This window comes from Drosophila montana, unplaced genomic scaffold (genome assembly GCF_035044405.1).
Source record: "Drosophila montana isolate Dmon_TW-CO22-7 unplaced genomic scaffold, ASM3504440v1 contig_2081_1, whole genome shotgun sequence".
In the NCBI taxonomy this organism is placed as follows: Eukaryota; Metazoa; Arthropoda; class Insecta; order Diptera; family Drosophilidae; genus Drosophila; species Drosophila montana.
The window spans coordinates 2,287,869-2,305,480 of record NW_026996991.1 but is presented as its reverse complement, the minus strand read 5'-3'; the positions used below and the strand labels follow the sequence as shown (position 1 = coordinate 2,305,480).

Below are 17,612 nucleotides of genomic sequence, written 5' to 3'. Positions count from 1 at the left end.
CGAAATAAAAATCTTTTAAATATAATAAAAAATAATTGTAAAAACAAGATTTCAACATACATATTCGGGATACTGGTTTACTGTCAATCGACTTATGACAATCATTTCTGGGTGAATGTGTAGAAAACTATTATTCCATGTGAATTGTTGACATTCTCAATAAACCAACTATTTGGAACTATTCTTGTGTAAAAAAACAAGCAAATAAAATAGTAGGATTATAATTTAGTTAAGATTACATTTGGCTGATATCAGATTGTATAAATTTAGAAATGCCCTCTAAAAAGAAAAAGTATAATGCGCGGTTTCCGGCGGTAAGTAAAACGAATAAATAAATAATTGTTACTAGATCTGCATTTCATGCGTAAAAGTTGTGCATGCATCATTATCACAACGATGAAATTTTCAGTTTGTATATGATGCACACGCGTTTTAAGCATTGAAATATTTATTTGGAGGTTTCTTTAATTGACAGGGCCGTATTAAGAAAATTATGCAGAGCGATGAAGAAATTGGTAAGGTTGCACAGGCGGTTCCCGTTATCATTTCACGGACTTTGGAGCTGTTTGTGGAGTCACTTTTAACTAAAACATTGCGCATAACAAATTCGCGAAACGCCAAAACTTTGTCACCATCCCATATGAAACAGTGCATCATGTCCGAACAAAGATTCGATTTTTTAAAAGAGCTTGTGAGGAATATACCAGACATTAGCGTCGCCGAGGAAGCTGCGTTTAATTATAATGACGATGACATACATAGCTCGGAGGAACAATATCCAGACTCGGATACGCCATATGACCTTAGTCTTCCGTCAACATCACTACGAGCGTTGCCCAACGGAAACACTCCCTATGTGCGCTCGATTAGTTTAAACGGAGGCGGACAGAAACGAAATCACAATTCATCCACACCTTCAGTAATAGTGCAAACAGCAGGAGCTTTGGAAAATATGCATCACCAGACAGGACATTTGCCCACGAAGCTAGCACGTTCTGAATCAACGCCTGCATATACTCCGCGTGGCAGGCCACCGAACACCAATGACCATAACAGTAGTCGACAACCACAAGACGCTGCCATACCTGCACCAATATGCAACTACGAATTGCTAAACAAGCCTGTTGTTAAAATTGATTATAGCAACGTTCAAATGACAACATTGGGCCCGACAGACACTGATACCGGCAGCACATCTAATGCAATGTTAAACTTAAATATTGCGCCCCCAGTTATAAATATTGATCTTACAAATATTGTAGCAGCTGGCGAGTTACCCACCTCAGCGAAGATTAGCTATGGAATATTGTCAACAGATAAGATCAGCGCGAGTGGAACCAACAATAACTCAATCGCTAAAATTGGGTCGTCCGTCAACTACATCGCTGGAAAGAGCAAAACTCCAATCATTCCAAAGGTCCCTTCGGCATCAGCACCAATAAGTGAATCGCTTTTCGAATTAGATGAAGACTATGACAACATTTAAGTAGAATAATATGTATATTAGGTTTACGTAAGCAAGTTAATAATTTTGGCGAATAAAGACCATGTTGGATTTTAAACTGTGAATTATTACAGTGTTCTCCTTAAGCCTATAAGTATAACAATGAGGATTTTGGTACCAATTTTGCCGACATTTGAGATGGAAAATAACAGAACCCAGTCGGCTTCTGCAATGTTATTAATCGGTTGCAAAACCTCGCAATGCATTAACAAAATTGTTTTTGCCGCTGTGCTCTAACAGAAAGCATTGCTAATTTATGTCCAAACGCGAAACCAAAGGGATTGTTCAGTATCCGCCGACATCCAACTATATTAGCAAGTTAAGATATTAAACATTCTCTACAACTTAAACGACTAAGGTTTTAGTTATAGAATATATTCACATTAATAAAATTGAAATAAAAAGAAAATAACAGAACCCGGTCGGCTTCTGCAATGTCTTTGAGAATGGATAGGTTGCAAATACCTCGCAATGCATTAAAAAAACTGTGTGGGCAGCTGTGCTCTAACAGGAAGCATTGCTAATTTATGCCCAAAAGCGAAATCAAATGGATTGATCAGTATCCGCCGACAACAAACTATTAGCAAGTTAAGATATTTAACATTCTCTATAACTTGAACGACTAACGTTGTAGTTGTAGGATATATTCACATTAATAAAATTGTAAATACGTTCATTCAATGTATGTATCGAATCGTTATATAAACACATAAATCATGGATCATCTTGTTTACAAACTTAACTTAAAACCAATGTATCATTCCCATATAGAAAAAATTTGGAAACAGCATAGCTATCGTTGAATGAAAAACAATTAAAGCTTAAGTTATAAATACTGCACATTTTATATTTTAAATATAACATTTTATAGGCCTAAGTTGTTGTGTAATTACAATTATATTCAGTAAAAATTAACTATAAACATGTTATATATTGCGAAAATTACATATATATTTTTTAATTTTCTCATAGTTTAAAAATGGTGTAAAAAAATCAAACAATAAAACACACATATTACTGAGGCACTTTTTGGTGTTTATAACAATAAAGAAGAAGAAAATTAAATAAAATGAATATTTCTTTAATATTGCTACTAAAAGTTGCTATTTACAATTAAAAGTAATTATAACAAACCAAAATAATGCGTATCTAAATTATATTAAATGTAGTCATATCTAGGTATATTTGTGTATTTTAGAAATTTTGGCACGCGGAATATGTAATGTGTGTTTTCATCGTGTAAAAAAATAGGTTATTGTATTTTGCATTATTTTCATTTTAATCTATTTCATTAATTTGTAGTTTACTTAAAAGATTGCAGTCTATTGTTTACAAACTTTATATTACTTAATAATAAATGTCGTTCGGCAAATAAGACTTAACGAGATCGAAATACAAATAAGGAAGATTATAGCTATGCTATTTACACATGTCGGTCATTTGGGATCAAGCCCATAACCAAACTAACGTTAAAATTATAAATTATAAGGCTCTTTTCACATAAAATAAATCTAAATATATACAATGCAGTCAGAAAATTTGTAGGAATACATACAATGCAACTATGATACACTGCCTTGTTCGTTTATATTCAAATAATGTTACGTAAATCCGCGACTTGGTGACTGCACTGGCGATGGTGGGGGCGGTAATGGTGAAAAGTACGTAGAGCTGCGTGAGGACGGCGACGGAGGACATGAAGACTCCGGCACAATACGCACATCGCTGTGATAATGCGAGCGTGGCGTTGGTGGCGGCGGATACGGTTCAATGTCATAGCCAAACTGAAGACAGGCGGCAGCCGAGCTAGATGGTAATTTGGTGGGGCCACCATTGCTGTTGTTGCTATTTGATTTGCTAGTATAATTCGAGTCCGACTCGTCGCAAATATCTGTAGAGCATGGTGTAGGAGGAGGCGGTTGGTTGATGATCTTGTAGTGCCTGTAAGGACGACGCGAACGCGTTGCGGGTGAAGGCGGTGGATTAATTGGATAGGCTACCATACTGCTGCCATTGGTTGTTGAACTGGAGGCACCAGTTATGTGATTACGATCGTAAGAGTTCATACTGTTTCGCGAATTGAGTGTCGACATGCGAACCGCATCTGCTACAGAGGCAATTTTCGAGACTCGTTGCGATTTAGTCAGCGTCGAGGGCGACAGGGGGTCTGAGGCTTGGTCATCTTTAGGCTCTGTGCGGCTCTTGCCTATGCGGGTTCGACAAAATTGCAGCAGATAAACAATGGAGAATATGATAATCATCGTGGCGCCAATTAATATCATGAAAATGCGCTTATCAGAAGCTGGTGCCATGCGGCGCTGAAGACAAATGTCCACCGACTCATCCGCTCCATCAGCGCAGTTTTCCCAGCCATCACAAAGCAGTGCAGCTGAGATGCAAAGCTGTAAAAGATTACAACGATTTAAGTATATAAAGAATATATATGTATACCATTTCCATCCAATTTATAAATAAAATAAACGGGATATGGAGATTATATTTAATCGCAAAAATGGTCAATTTACTATAGCATTATTTGACATATTATTGTACCCAAAGCAAGCTGTCGTCAAGCACGGGTATATATTTTGAAAATGGGTAAAAAGGGAATAATGCGTGTTGTGCGAGTATATGTAACACGGAGGAGACATCTCCGACCCCATTTAGTATATATATATTCTTGATCAGCATCAATAGACAGTCGATCTAGCCATGTCCGTCTATTCGTATGTATGAACGCAAGGATCTCGGAACTTGTAAGAGCTAGAGACTTGAAATTTTGAACCTAGATTATTCTAGTGCCCACGCAGTACGAGTACGAGTTTCTTATAGTCGATAACTTGCCCCGTTTTCGTAACGTCTGATGCATTTGGGGTTGATAAAAGAAGGTTCAGGGTATCCCCGCACTCTTGTTGTAACACAATGTTTGTACCGCGTTAAAGGAGTTACCCCTGACCTCATATAAAAACAATATATATATATATATTTTGGATAAGTAAGAAGAGCAAAGTCGAAATGTTTTTTTTCTCTATGCATCTACACAACATACCTTATTGATAGGACACTGAAATTCACCCGGCCTCTTGCAGCAGTCGGCTTCATCATGGCCATTAGCACAGTTTGTAGTGCCGTCGCAAACAAGGGCCTTGTCAATGCACTCTCCAGATTGGCAGCTAAACTGATCCGCACGGCAAGTGGGACAACCAACCTCATCGGATTTATCAGGACAGTCCTTCTGGCCGTCACAGCGCCACGACGCTGGAATGCAGTCCTTGTTCATATCACTATTTCCAGCCACGGGCGCCGCACAGGTGAAGTGATCCGGACCACAAGCGGGCAAAGCGCCGCAGTTTTCCCTGTCCTCAAGCAGCATCAGATATTTAGGGCAAGAGCAAATATCGCGTGAGTGCCCCACTTCATCGCCAGCTGCTATGCAAATGTGTGAGCACTTGGTCTGACTATGCAAGCAGGTGTGATTGCGGAGCAGTTTTCCATCCGGCGTCCACACGGCACGGATGTCTGTTATCTGCGCCAGTCGTTGAAGTTCCGCCGACCGGCGTTCCCCCGTGACTGTGATGCGCTCTACTCCAGTTTTGTCATCCAGCCAATAGACAAAGCCACCAAGCGCCGCAATGTTGATAACCTGTGAGATGTGCATCGACACCAGCGTTTTTCTAAGAATAACAAAAGTGAGTAAATGAATTTTATATTAAGCATCCTACACTGATGTTACAAACGCAAATACCGAGACAAGTTTATACTACTTTATCTGCTCCATTATGCAGCACCATGGTGACAGTTTCATAATAACCCCTTAATTTTTAAAATTTTACTTACATGTTCTTGCCATTGATATCCATTGCATCGATTCTCTTTCCGTGTGCATAATAAAGCATATCCGACTGCTGATCTAAGGCAAGTGTCGTAACACCCTCTAGTTTATAAGCTAGTTCCATGCGCTCATTGCCATCGACACGAGCCCTTATAATAGCTTGATGACTGCCCACATCCGACCAGAAGATCAAACGCTTCATAGCATGGACGACAATGTTGCGCGGCTTTTCTGAATCGCCGGTGTCAATTACACCAATTGATTCCCCTTGGAAACTAAATTTTAAAGGTAAGATTTTAGGATAGCTTGTGTGAGACTGCATTTTTTTCGGTTGTAATATACCTAGTTACGTTGATACTGTTGGAGTAGGAGCACGTCCAGAAAAGTAAACGACCAATAATGTCAATGGCAATGTCAAATGGTTGGCCGGTGTTGACCAGCACAGCTGTCTTGGTCCCGTTTGCTAGAGACCTTTTAATGCTATGACTGCGTCCTTCGATCTGATAAGAAGGAAAATATCAAAAACCTTGAATATTTTTATCGATTAAAGATGTTACGGCTAATTTGGTCTGGTATAAAGGAAATGGACAATTATTGAAGGTTACTCTGCTTACCCAGTATATGTGATGCGTGATGGGATCATAATCAACAGCACGGATATTCTTGCCTGACACTGGCAATGGCACATTTGGACAATCCGTTGTATTCGGAAGCAAGCGGCCAAAGCTATTGCGCTGGCTGAATATGATGTAGTTCCGAGGGGGAATGCAAGAGACGCCATCCTTGGCTAGCTGGTAGTGAGTGGGGCAAGCGCAGATCATCCCACGTCTGCTAGGCTGAGCAAGACACAAATGTGAACAGCCGCCGTTGTTAAGCATGCATGGATTAACTCCAGTTTGTCGCTGCTCGTTAAACACTAGCAACGATGTTATGTATGTCATTCCAGTGTGCACAAGACTACGATTTTGTCCAGTAACTTTGTGCACGCGCTCAATATCCCCGGTATTCCAATCACTCCAATAGAAATAGTCTTGATATAGGGAAACAGCATAAGGTTCATCAATGTCGCTGTTCACTAAGATCTGTCGCCGTTTTCCATCCCAATCGGCGCACTCAATCTTCGCCGGTCGCGATTGCGTTGCCCAGTAGAGACGTCTACTCCCCTGGTCAAAGGTCAAACCAGCGGCATGATTAGCACCCGCGATAATTGTTTGCAGCTCGTTACCATCCATAGTTGCGCGACGAATAGAATCGGATGGTGACTCGGTCCAGTACATGTAGCCGCGTCGAGGTTCTAGTACAAGAGAACGGGGCTCTTCCACACCTTTCCAAAGCAGCACCCGGCGACTGCTTCCATCGAGACGAGCCACCTCAATGCGCCGTGCCTCAGCGTCCGACCAGTAGATGTTGTGCCCAAGCCAATCAACCGCAATGCCATCAGGTCCAACTAGTCCTGAATCTACAATGCGCTGCACATAAGAGCCGTTAAGAAATGCACGATATATGCATTTGCTTTTCTGATCCGTCCAGTAGATGCGCCGCTCAGCGACAGACACGTCTAGAGCGTGCGCATCACGCACATCCTTAAAGGGAATACGCTCATCATTGTGATTGCCCTCGTTGTAGTCAATGGATATACGACCAATGTGCTCCTGGCGAGAGAACAATAAGAAAGCGTCTGGCAACACACATGTACGTTTGTCATTCGATAGTTCGTAATCGATAGCACAACGGCAAACGTAATCCCGTGGACGATTCAGGCACAGATGAGAGCAGCCACCGTTACGTTCAGCACACGCATTTTGGCCACTCACTTCACGCAGTCGAGTTACCTTTAAGCCCATTAGATCGGGATATTGATCAACGACAACAATACGATTGTTGCCTGTGATCTTATGGGCTCGATCAATAGAGCGGCGTTGCCAATCTGTCCAGTAAAGATAATCATCCAAGATGCTCAATCCAAACAGGTGCTTAAGATTTTCACTGATTACCACACGTCTATCCGATCCATCCATGTTAGCTACCTCAATTTTGTCGGTTTTTCCATCGCACCAGTAAATTGTTTTATGCTCAATGTCTAGGGCAATTCCATTGGGCCAACCGAGATTCTCGGAAACAAGCACAACGCGTTCGGATCCATCGAGAGAAGCACGCTCCACCTTAGGCTTGCGCTCATTCCAATCACTCCAAAACATCCAGCCGAGCGAGGGTGCCACTGCAATGGCACGCGGCTCTTCTAGATGCTCGTAGATAAGCACTTTACGCGCAGAACCATCCAAGCGACATACCTCGATGCGATCGGTCACTGTATCCGTCCAGTAGAGATTACGTGCCAGCCAATCTAAGGCCAAGCCATCCGGATGTCGCACCTCAGAGGTGACAAAGTCTGTAATATTGCTACCATCTACATGAGAGCGCTTAATTGTATAAGCCTCTACATCAGACCAGTAAATATGCTCATCTACGGGATCATAATCAATAGCAATAGCATACTTGACTTTGCCTAGCGGCAGTGGAAAAATTGTGTAATCCGGAGAATCAAGAGAAATTTTGCTTATTTGCGTGCGTTGCACTATGAACAGCATTTCCTGTGAGTCATTTGCGCATTTATTATAAGTTAGCAGCTTTACGCCCGTGGGACATGCGCAGCTGTAACCCTGCGTATTGGTCGCAAGTAGACACAGATGCGAGCAATTACCATTATTGTATGAACATGGATTATTTTCAAAAGGTTGTAGGGACTCCGACCAGGCGCGTACTGAGTTCGGTGCCTTCGGCGTATCAATGAGCTCCTTCAACTCCTTACTTTGCAGATCTAAAGCATTCAGAGAGCCCCGTAACCAGTCTGTCCAGTATAATCGGTTTTCAAAGTAGGTTAAACTAAATGGGTACTTCAGGTTGTTGACAATGGTGCGACGATTGCTCCCGTCAAGCTTCATGACATCAATGAACCGATATTTGCCGTCCGTCCAGTAAATGAGCTCACTTTGTAAATCAACAGCCAGCCCGTTTGGCCAGAACACATTTTCTTTTACAAGAGTCATGCGTGTTAGTGGATCTCCATCCATTCCAGCACGCTCTATTTTAGGATACTCGCCCCAATCCGTCCATATAAGTAGCCGTTTTGCGGGTACTACAGCTATAGCGCGTGGCTGATCCAATTCCGTCCAGAAAAGTACCTTCTGGTAACGACCGTCAATTGTAGCTACTTCAATGCGATTTTTTTCGCCATCCGTCCAGTAGATCTTGTCCGTATACCAATCGATGGCCAGACCTTCCGGCTTGTCTAGACCCGTCGATATCACAGTTTGCTTGGGAGCCTTGGACAGCGGCAGCGAAGAGTTTGTTTGAGCACATTCTATAATTTCACGCCCGCAGTCTGTCCAGCATACCAGATTCTTGGCATAGTAAAAGTCGATGGCCATCGCCTCAGCCAAATCCTTGACAATTACATCGATCTGTGGGCCACCTGTTGGCTTCGTTATGTTTGCCACTTGAATATCGTGCCGTGTAGTGAACAACAACGTTGCTGGTGTGTTGATAAACTGCTGAGCAATGGTAGGCGTGGACACCATCGAGGAAGAGATCGGTTGTCCATGTACTGAAAGAAAAGATTATTAGCATATGGTTTAGTTAGTTTTATTTTCCAAGATCGATTTCTATAAAACACTGAATATTGAGGCTAACTTGTCTACAGTAACTATATAATTTACGAATTGGATTATTCGACCTGTCGTCTGACGGTGCTAAAAACGTGTTTTATACAACGCTTTTGATTTGTAACATAGCCAGTAAATGCAAGTTGCAACTAGGCGCCACTGATTGAGCTGGTCGACTCCTGTGTGGGAGTTGTATGAATAGTGGGTGTCAAAGTGGACGCAGGTGTGTCTAATCAGTTATAGTTGCTTGCGCTGTTTAAATGTTGAGAACTAAAGCGGTCTAATCAATGCGCAATACACCAATGAAAAACGCTCAAAAGTTTCAAGAATCACCTTAAACAAAAAATTAATCCAATATTAAAAACTAATCCTGTTCTAGCAACAATTAGCGGGTATTCCGCAGCATGGTCCGTAACAATTTGTGTGCCTACAATTATTTATATAACTTTTTGACCAGCATTTATCATCCAAGATGATTTTGCGAAGTTTGAAACATATATCAAGTTCATTTTTATTTTCTTTAATAATGAGTTTGATTTCGATCAGGTAGTAAGCAATAACATTTCACACAACCGTTTTCCGCCAATTTACCACAGTTGATGGTGGAATTTCCAAAATCGCTTAAATTAGTTTTTACTAACATTTTCATTAGTTCTTATCTGACAAAAATAAAATCTGACAATGCTTAAAAGTTATCGAAAAAATATTCTCTCCGCCGAGGCATATTGGATTTTTCGAAAAGACACCCCTCAAATTAATTCGAACCAAAGATCTGTGAAAATGAGTTTGAGGCCGATTGGATGGTAAACAAGCAAAGTTTCAAACAACCGTTTTTCTTGTGGGTTCACTACAGTCCAAATTTCAGATTCATAGCTCTTACGGTTTAGGCTATGCGTTGATCACCAAAAAGACAGTCAGGACAGATAAAACTTGTTGCTTTACTTAAAATTGTTTACTCGGCATTTATAAATTTCGCTACACTCTGTACATTTATGCAACATCTTATAGTCTTCGAGCCAATATATCATATAGCTGGAGCATACAACAGCATAGTAACGATCCGGTTAAAAGAAAGTTCTTGTATAAAAAACCTTGTTTATTTTCTCAGGGTATATAAACAAAAAGGAAATCCTAATATTCTATTATTGTACAACTGTATCAAGGTTGAGCTGAAAGCTGACATTTGGTAAATGTGAGTATACATTTTCTTTAATTTAACCGATCATAATTTGTTTCTACAATATATTAATGTACTGTATATATTTGGTACGAAAAGCCTAGTACCATATTTGACTATATCTTCCGGATTTTGGAATAATACTTGAGCTGTGGCTAACAATTTCAACCTCAGCAGTGGTAGTAGCCGGAGATGCAATAAACATGTGCACATAAATGCTAAATGAGTGCAAGTACCCCTTTTCTAGAACGAAACAAGTCGAGGCTGCGGAACTTTAAATGAGCAATGCTACCAGCTTGTTCATAAGCTCCAAGCCCATTCCCACGCCCACTCCGCGCCACTCACGCTGAGTGGCAGCATTATGGGAACAACGTAAGTTAGGTCTCCTATACAGGTGGTTGTCTCTGGCGTTGGGCCAGTTGCAACAGCAGTTGCAGCATTTTAAATGTGTTGAGGGCTGGGTTAGCTAAATAGGCAACCAGCCGACATTTGCGAGGGTAGGGAAGGTGCGGAAGGTGGAAGTGAGGGCTGACTGACTGCAAACTGGATGGTGGGTGTTTTTTTTTTTATACCCTGAACCCATTAAAAATGGGTAAACAGGGTATTATGTATTTGTGCAAATGTATGTAACAGGCAGAAGGAAGCATCGCCGACCCCATAAAGTGTATATATTCTTGATCAGCATTAATAGCCAAGTCGATCTAGCCATGTCCGTCGGTCTGTCTGTCCATCCGTCCGTATGTATGAACGCAAGGATCTCAGAACCTATAAGAGCTAGAGACTTGAAATTTGAGCTGTAGGTGCTCCTAGTCCCCGCGCAGATCGAGTTTGTTTCCGATATTCGATAACTTGCCCCGTTTCCAAGTAATCGATCAAAATCGATGGTAAATAATATAAGCTAGAGTCACCAAACTTGACATATATCTTCTAGAATAGTATATATATATCAAGTATTTTTCATTTTATACCTATCGCCTGTCGGAAGAAGAGGGTTCAGGGTATCCCCTAGTCGGGAGCTCCCAACTAGAACCTCTTACTTGTTTTTTTTTTCGTTTTTGCAGCCATTCTTGACTATGTTAATGCTTTTCCGGTTGCTGAACAAATTGAAAAACAAAATCTGTACAGTGTGCTGGTAAAAGTAAAATAAAACAAGATAGAAAAACTCCTTTTGCTGACAAATGCATACTCAAAATTATGTTATATTTGTTTTAGTTTTTCCAGCTTCATTTATTAATATTTAAAGGCAGACAAATAAGCAGAATTAATATATTTATGCAGAAATCAGTAACAGGATATTCTTGATCAGCATCAATAGCCGAGACGATCTAGCCATGTCCGTCTGTCCGTCCGGCCGTCCGTATGTATGAACGCAAGGATATCAGAACCTAGAGACTAATCGATAAAAATAGATATTGAAATCCTGTTTTTTTTATCAATTTCGGCAAATAATATGAGCTAGAAGCTAGTAGAAGCCAAACTTGACATGTAGCTTCTAGAATAGTATATATATATCAAGTATATTTCATTTTATACCTGGTGAGGTGGCGATACCTCACCGCTACCACCTCAAAGCTATAAATCAAGTTAATTATCCAACTTGTATTGCCCATTAATTTAAGCCACAATTTATATGCAATTGCATTTTTGAGAATACACAAATATTCTTAATTCTATTCTACAAAAGGATGTACTGTCGAAAATTTCATTAAGATCGGTTAATGGTTATGTGCGCACGTGTTAACAGCACAGCTGCTGCGCAAATTCCAAGAATTTCTGTATACATGTACACACACAAACATTCATGCGTGTTTGCTTTGAATTCTATCAACAGCATTGCAATTGCGATTGTATTGTTTTATGTGCTGCTATTTTAATTGGTTTTTTTCTCATTAAAGCTCAAGTATTGGTGTGGCCCTTGAGTAGAGGCAGTGGCAAGTGGTGCGGTTAGTTGCGAGTTCGAGCCCTGCCAAGGGAAGGATTTTTTTTTTTATTATCATTTTCCTTTATTACTACTAAATCAAACAAGCGCGTAGCGCGAGATGCATTTGGTATTGGAAGAAGACGGTTCAGGGTATCCCCTAGGCGGGAGCTCCCGACTAGAACCTCTTACTTGTTTAAAATGAATTGACTCCTCAACAAATCCAAATGCACATAAATTAAAAATTTTAATTTTGAAAATATCTGATAGAAAGTCAGTTCTAACGGGATTTTGGATTTTGCACACCTAGTTTAAGCCAGTACACTCTGCTTGATTTTATATGGGTTAGTTAGTTATATATATATTTTTTTTAATTTTCCTGCACTGTTTACCTTTTGTTTGGCTGATTTCAAAACTGTTTAAAAATGTAATGGCGCAGTTCTTGGTTGTTAAATATTAAAAAGTTGCATCGGACTGATCATTATTTAGAAAAGAACTGATTTGAAATTAAATTGCAATCATATACTATTCCAACGATCGTTGATTGAAGGTAACCTGTAAGACTGTCTGATTAAATAAAAATATTTTGCCAAGGCAATAACTGATCGTGTACCCAACACTAACGTGAGGAAAAAAGTTATGTAGTTTATTTTTATTCATATCGTCAGAATCAACACTTATGGCAGCCGATATATTCTTTTCCTTGCCTAGCTTCTCTCCAAACGCTATTAACTCGCATAGCATGCAATTTACACGCTTACAAAGACTTGTCAAAACTCAGTTTCTCGTTGTTCATGCTTCAGGGAAATAATTGGGAACTCCACTGAAATCTTAGCAAGAATGTTCGACTATAAGATACGCTGTGCTTAGATTTGAATTTTTTGTTTGTTTTTTATTTAGATATAGCCAAATTTAATTTTTACAATATGTTAAACACTAAATCTTTACAGAACAAAAACTGTTTTCCATTTGAACAGTTGTGTCAAATACGAAACGACCACGCCAAATAATCAAAAGCAAATAGACAAAAGAGCTCAAGACGATGCCTAGTCTGCAAAAGTCTGATATAACAGCAATGGCAAAATGCTGTATTTCACCCCGGTAAACGCAATAGTCAGTCAGTCAAGCCCAATCACATGACCGTGCTTCAATGTTTCTCATGCCTGAGCCGAGCTCATAATAAAGCGTTGGTACCCCGCCTACACACTCACCAACAAAAACAACAGCTCGAGCACGACATGATGTTACCATAGCCGGGCGAAATCATGCCAGGCCCAGATACCACAACTCATATTATGATAACGATGTGGGTTGGTCAAATGCAACTGCAGTTGAGGCACCTATCCAAACCAACGCTTGCCGTTCGCGTGCAATATGTTGTGTTAATGTTTTCTGCTGCGGCTGCTGATTTGCTGCTATTCTTTTTTAGCCCCTCAACACGAACTGTTAGCCTGGTTAATTTTGCTTCAACATTTAGTTAATTTAGATGTAGGCATTTAAGAAAAGTGAACATCTATAAGTGAGCATCTATTATAGGCACAAATTGATTATTGAATATTGTAATATTAAATTCACAGAGTCAAAACATCTATAAAAAGGTTTGTAATTTTGATTTAATTAGTTATGGTTTTGCCTTGTGCATTTATACACATTACCAACGCCAACAGTACGATGTACCTTCAAGTAAAGTTCGTGTCGTTGCCCGTTGAATTGCAGGTAGCTCAGCAACTAACAGCAAGTCTGCCTAAATGCAGCAACGGAATGAAAATAAAACACAGGGATGAACAAAATCAGCCTACACAATTAAGTATGTTGCTGGTAAGGGGTCTGACACCCTTTTGGCCTCGTTAAGAGACGTGACTCGATTTTACAGACATTCATTCAATCATTTTGGCCGTTAATCCAAACTAACTATAAGGATGCAATGTTTTTGACGTTTTATTTATTTATTAATGGTCGACAAAACGACTGCCAACCTACGTATAAATTAGTCTACAGCTTACAGGAAAGGTGTTAGTAGAAAAATTAAAAATAATCTTAATTGCCTCTTTTATTATAAAATATATATAAAAAAAAAAAATAGAAAGAAAAAAGTTGTTAAAAAAGTAAAGGAAAAATCTGTCCTGGAAAGCTATGCAAAAAACAACAGAATCAGAAATGGCTTCTAAACTGATTCAATACGATCCTGGATATTATTTTAATGCGGACACCAGATAGTATTCAAGGATAGAAGGTACCTGGGAGATAGGTAGAAGTTTGGTTAGGAAAAGATTTTGAATCAAAAAGAACGCCGAGGTCCTTAACACTTAGTATATGTTGCAATGGAGTATTGTCGATTGTCGATCAATTTAGATGCAATTGATTGGCCGAACACCAAAGTTGTATAGCGTCCAAATCATCATGTAGAGAGAGAATGATGTAAGGGATCAGTGAATTTAAGAATAAATTTCACCTCGTCCGAATATATAAGTACATCGGCATGTGATATAACAGAGGGGAAATCGTTTATAAGAAGAGTTAAGAGGAGAGGAGCAAGATGACTTTGAGGTACACCAGAAGTAGCGTGAACCTGTTTCGAGGTAGTCAAGCATGACTCTTAGAGAGGGAAGAAAATCTAAACGGTCAAGTTTAAAGAGTAAAAGGTCATGGTGCACAGAGTCAAGCACCTTACTGAAGTCGGAATAACTGTGTTTAAATGCAGTTTGCATTCTATGACTTTGATAAATAATTTTTTTTATCATATTGTAACAATTTGTATTTCCGCACAAAATAGAATAATTAAAAACAACAAAAATAACCCTGCTTATTTAATATTTGAAAGGAAAACATAGACGATAACATTCACCTAGTTTTACACACGCATGTTTGAGGTGTTTCAATTATTATCATTATTATCAATTGATATGGGTTTACAATTCAGAAGGGTTATGGAAAGACAAAAATCAGGTAAATATTTCATAAAATCAAAAGCACTTTATTTTTATTTGCTTTGTAGGAGCTTAGCCTCCTGCGACTGGGACTGGGAGAAACAAACTATCACCAAATTATTATGTGGCGGAACAGATCAGAACACAGGCAAACATCATATTAAATGCTTATAAATATAGATTATAAGTCATAAATTAAAAACCTATTCGATTTGTAAAGAGCAAAAAAAAAACAGTGGAATAAACTTGAAATGGGCCATAAACGACAGAATATTCAAACTAGGCTCGATATATGTATTTTATTTGGCGTATTCGTGAACATTCAAGTCAAAAGTCGATCATCTCTTAATTTAAATAGGTTTGTCCTGACTGACTGAATGATTGAAATAAAATACTTTGTGAAAATGCATTTAGGACGTGTTTCACAATATTCGCAAAATCTACTTCTCTTGGATGAATATGGGTGAAAAGTTGTAATATTCGTCTGATCGCCTTCAAACTTATTTTCAAATCTCAATATTAAAACTAAATTAATACGTCTTTCAGCGACGTTGCAAATTCCACTCGCAATTGAGGAAAATGAATATCTACAATATTTAGCATAAAACTTGCCATGGGCAAGGCCGGGTAATGCTAGTATGATATATGTATATCTGAAAACAAATCACCAGAGACGCAGACTGGTCTGAAAAGGGTTTTCTCTTAAAGATGTGCTCGTTAATACGTAAACGCCGTCGACGTCGCAGCAGGGCGGCACTCAGACATTTAAAGAAGTTGCCATAAAGACAACGACAAACACAACGAGCAGCATAAAGGGCCAAACTCTGTACGGGTATAAACATCTGAACGGAGCATTCGTGTCCGAGAATACATGAGTTTGTGTATATGTAAATAACTTGTTAGCAATGAAGACGTGGGTGAAGCAAAACCTTTAAAAGGCTTGCTCTTGTTGTTTTCTCCCGATTGTTGCGCTTAATTCGTTGGTTGACTAACACCAACGGATTTATAAAGAGGACCTCAACATAGAAATCCGCCTACAAAATTACAAATTATACATATACTAAATTATGTACGTATTTTGTATGTTCGCTTTAATATACATTTTAAAAAATAACACAAAACAATTGCTGGTATAATACGAACAAGCATCCATATATTCTGGATGTCGTATACTGATCGAGTTTATGTTAATCCGATATTATCTTCGACCCGACATATTTCATGGCTTGACATGCCATCTACAGTTCCGACGATTGTAATGGGATTTATAAAACTAAATAAACGCACACATCCACTCCTGGTTCTACTGCATCTATTATTGCCTTTTTAACTTGAACTCAAATTAATCATTAACTGGCCATTATCTAATTACACGTGCAATACAACTACTTAAACATACTTACATATGTGTTAAATTGTTTAAAAATTTTGAGCACTTACCATTTTTATACTGCAAGCTGTTTGAGATGCAACAGCAAATAAAAAAAATGATCACATAACTAAAGTGGTGATAGTCTCTGCTACAATTGTTAACGCATTTTGTTGTATTTATTTGGAACAGTTGTTTAAACTTAATATTATTATGTTCACTTCTGTATGGCCTACGAGTCATTTTACACGCACTTGGCCAAGAGCTCGAAATACATTTGAAATGAAAAACTTGACAACAAAATATAAAAGTGCAGCAGTACAGAGATCGATTAGTTCGCTAAGCACAAATATTTTGCTTTTTACTGTAAAGGAGGAAACACAAATTTTTGATTCACACAAAGCTCAAAAAGCAAAAACTTAAAAACAGTAATTGTTATGTTTGTTGTTGTCTCATTTCCGTTGTTGCATTTGTACGTATCGCTACAATGTTAAGGGAGTGATTTTTGTCTGGGTCTAAATGTGACATTAAAGCATTGGCGCAACAAGCCGGTAAATATCGCAGTCGTCGCCGAACTACATTACTTCAAACTCAGAATGAAATGCATCAAACGATGCCTGTTATTCAGTAAAAAATGCGTACTACGCGTGTTTAATTCAGGCCATAATATTGTTGCGTCCGTCCATACATTAGACATGGGTAATAATTACACTTGGTTTGAACTTGTTTTTTACTCTTTGAGCGACACACACGACTTGAAAGGCGATAGACATTTTTTACACAAGCACTGCGAGGGTAGATAAAATCAATTATATAAAACTAACACACTGCTGTGAAATAAAGTTACCGCAAGAGGGTAGCCATTTTTTTGCTATTTGTAAAACTTTAATTTGTTACACCTTGTGATGCTTCTATTCCACGCTCGATACTACTCGATACTACATGTAAGCAACCAAATGACAATTCAGCAATTCAGCACCATAACAGCAGAATGAACTTTAACATTGTCTGGACTGTAATATCCGTGAGTGTTTTCATGTTGAGCATCGCGTGCTCTGTTTTGTTTGAATTTTTGTGCAATTGGCGTGTTGTTGCACATAAATAAAATTAATATTTTTTATCGAAACATCTCAAAACAATAAAACTAAAAGAAAAACATTTTAATGCTGTTCACTGTTCTCTTAAATAAATAAGCACTGTAAGACTAAACGGCTGAATTATTT

General features: G+C 38.9%; 2 protein-coding genes across 2 annotated transcripts; one reads left to right on the top strand and one right to left on the bottom strand.

Moving 5' to 3' along the window:
• Positions 1 to 120: 120 nt before the first annotated feature.
• On the top strand, positions 121 to 1,569 carry NC2alpha (negative cofactor 2 alpha). The gene is made up of 2 exons (XM_064679914.1): positions 121 to 314; positions 476 to 1,569. The coding sequence occupies exons 1-2, from the start codon at positions 273 to 275 to the stop codon at positions 1,484 to 1,486; spliced, it is 1,053 nt and encodes a 350-aa protein (XP_064535984.1). The 5' UTR covers positions 121 to 272; the 3' UTR covers positions 1,487 to 1,569.
• Positions 1,570 to 2,803: 1,234 nt separating this feature from the next.
• arr (low-density lipoprotein receptor-related protein 6) lies at positions 2,804 to 17,337 on the bottom strand. Its single transcript, XM_064679911.1, has 6 exons — positions 16,461 to 17,337; positions 5,951 to 8,940; positions 5,679 to 5,836; positions 5,342 to 5,611; positions 4,554 to 5,178; positions 2,804 to 3,906 (listed from the first exon to the last, which is right to left on the bottom strand). The coding sequence occupies exons 1-6, from the start codon at positions 16,630 to 16,632 to the stop codon at positions 3,106 to 3,108; spliced, it is 5,016 nt and encodes a 1,671-aa protein (XP_064535981.1). The 5' UTR covers positions 16,633 to 17,337; the 3' UTR covers positions 2,804 to 3,105.
• Between the last annotated feature and the right edge of the window lie 275 nt (positions 17,338 to 17,612).

Bases quoted from the DNA above. Each gene is read 5' to 3' on its own strand.
- NC2alpha (XM_064679914.1), top strand. From the start codon at position 273: ATGCCCTCTAAAAAGAAAAAGTATAATGCGCGGTTTCCGGCG. The intron at 315-475 runs GTAAGTAAAACG...TTTAATTGACAG, and splicing joins ATAATGCGCGGTTTCCGGCG to GGCCGTATTAAGAAAATTAT.
- arr (XM_064679911.1), bottom strand. From the start codon at position 16,632: ATGACTCGTAGGCCATACAGAAGTGAACATAATAATATTAAGTTTAAA. The intron at 5,837-5,950 runs GTAAGCAGAGTA...CCTTCTTATCAG, and splicing joins TCACGCATCACATATACTGG to ATCGAAGGACGCAGTCATAG. The intron at 3,907-4,553 runs GTATGTTGTGTA...AATCTTTTACAG, and splicing joins TTCAGTGTCCTATCAATAAG to CTTTGCATCTCAGCTGCACT.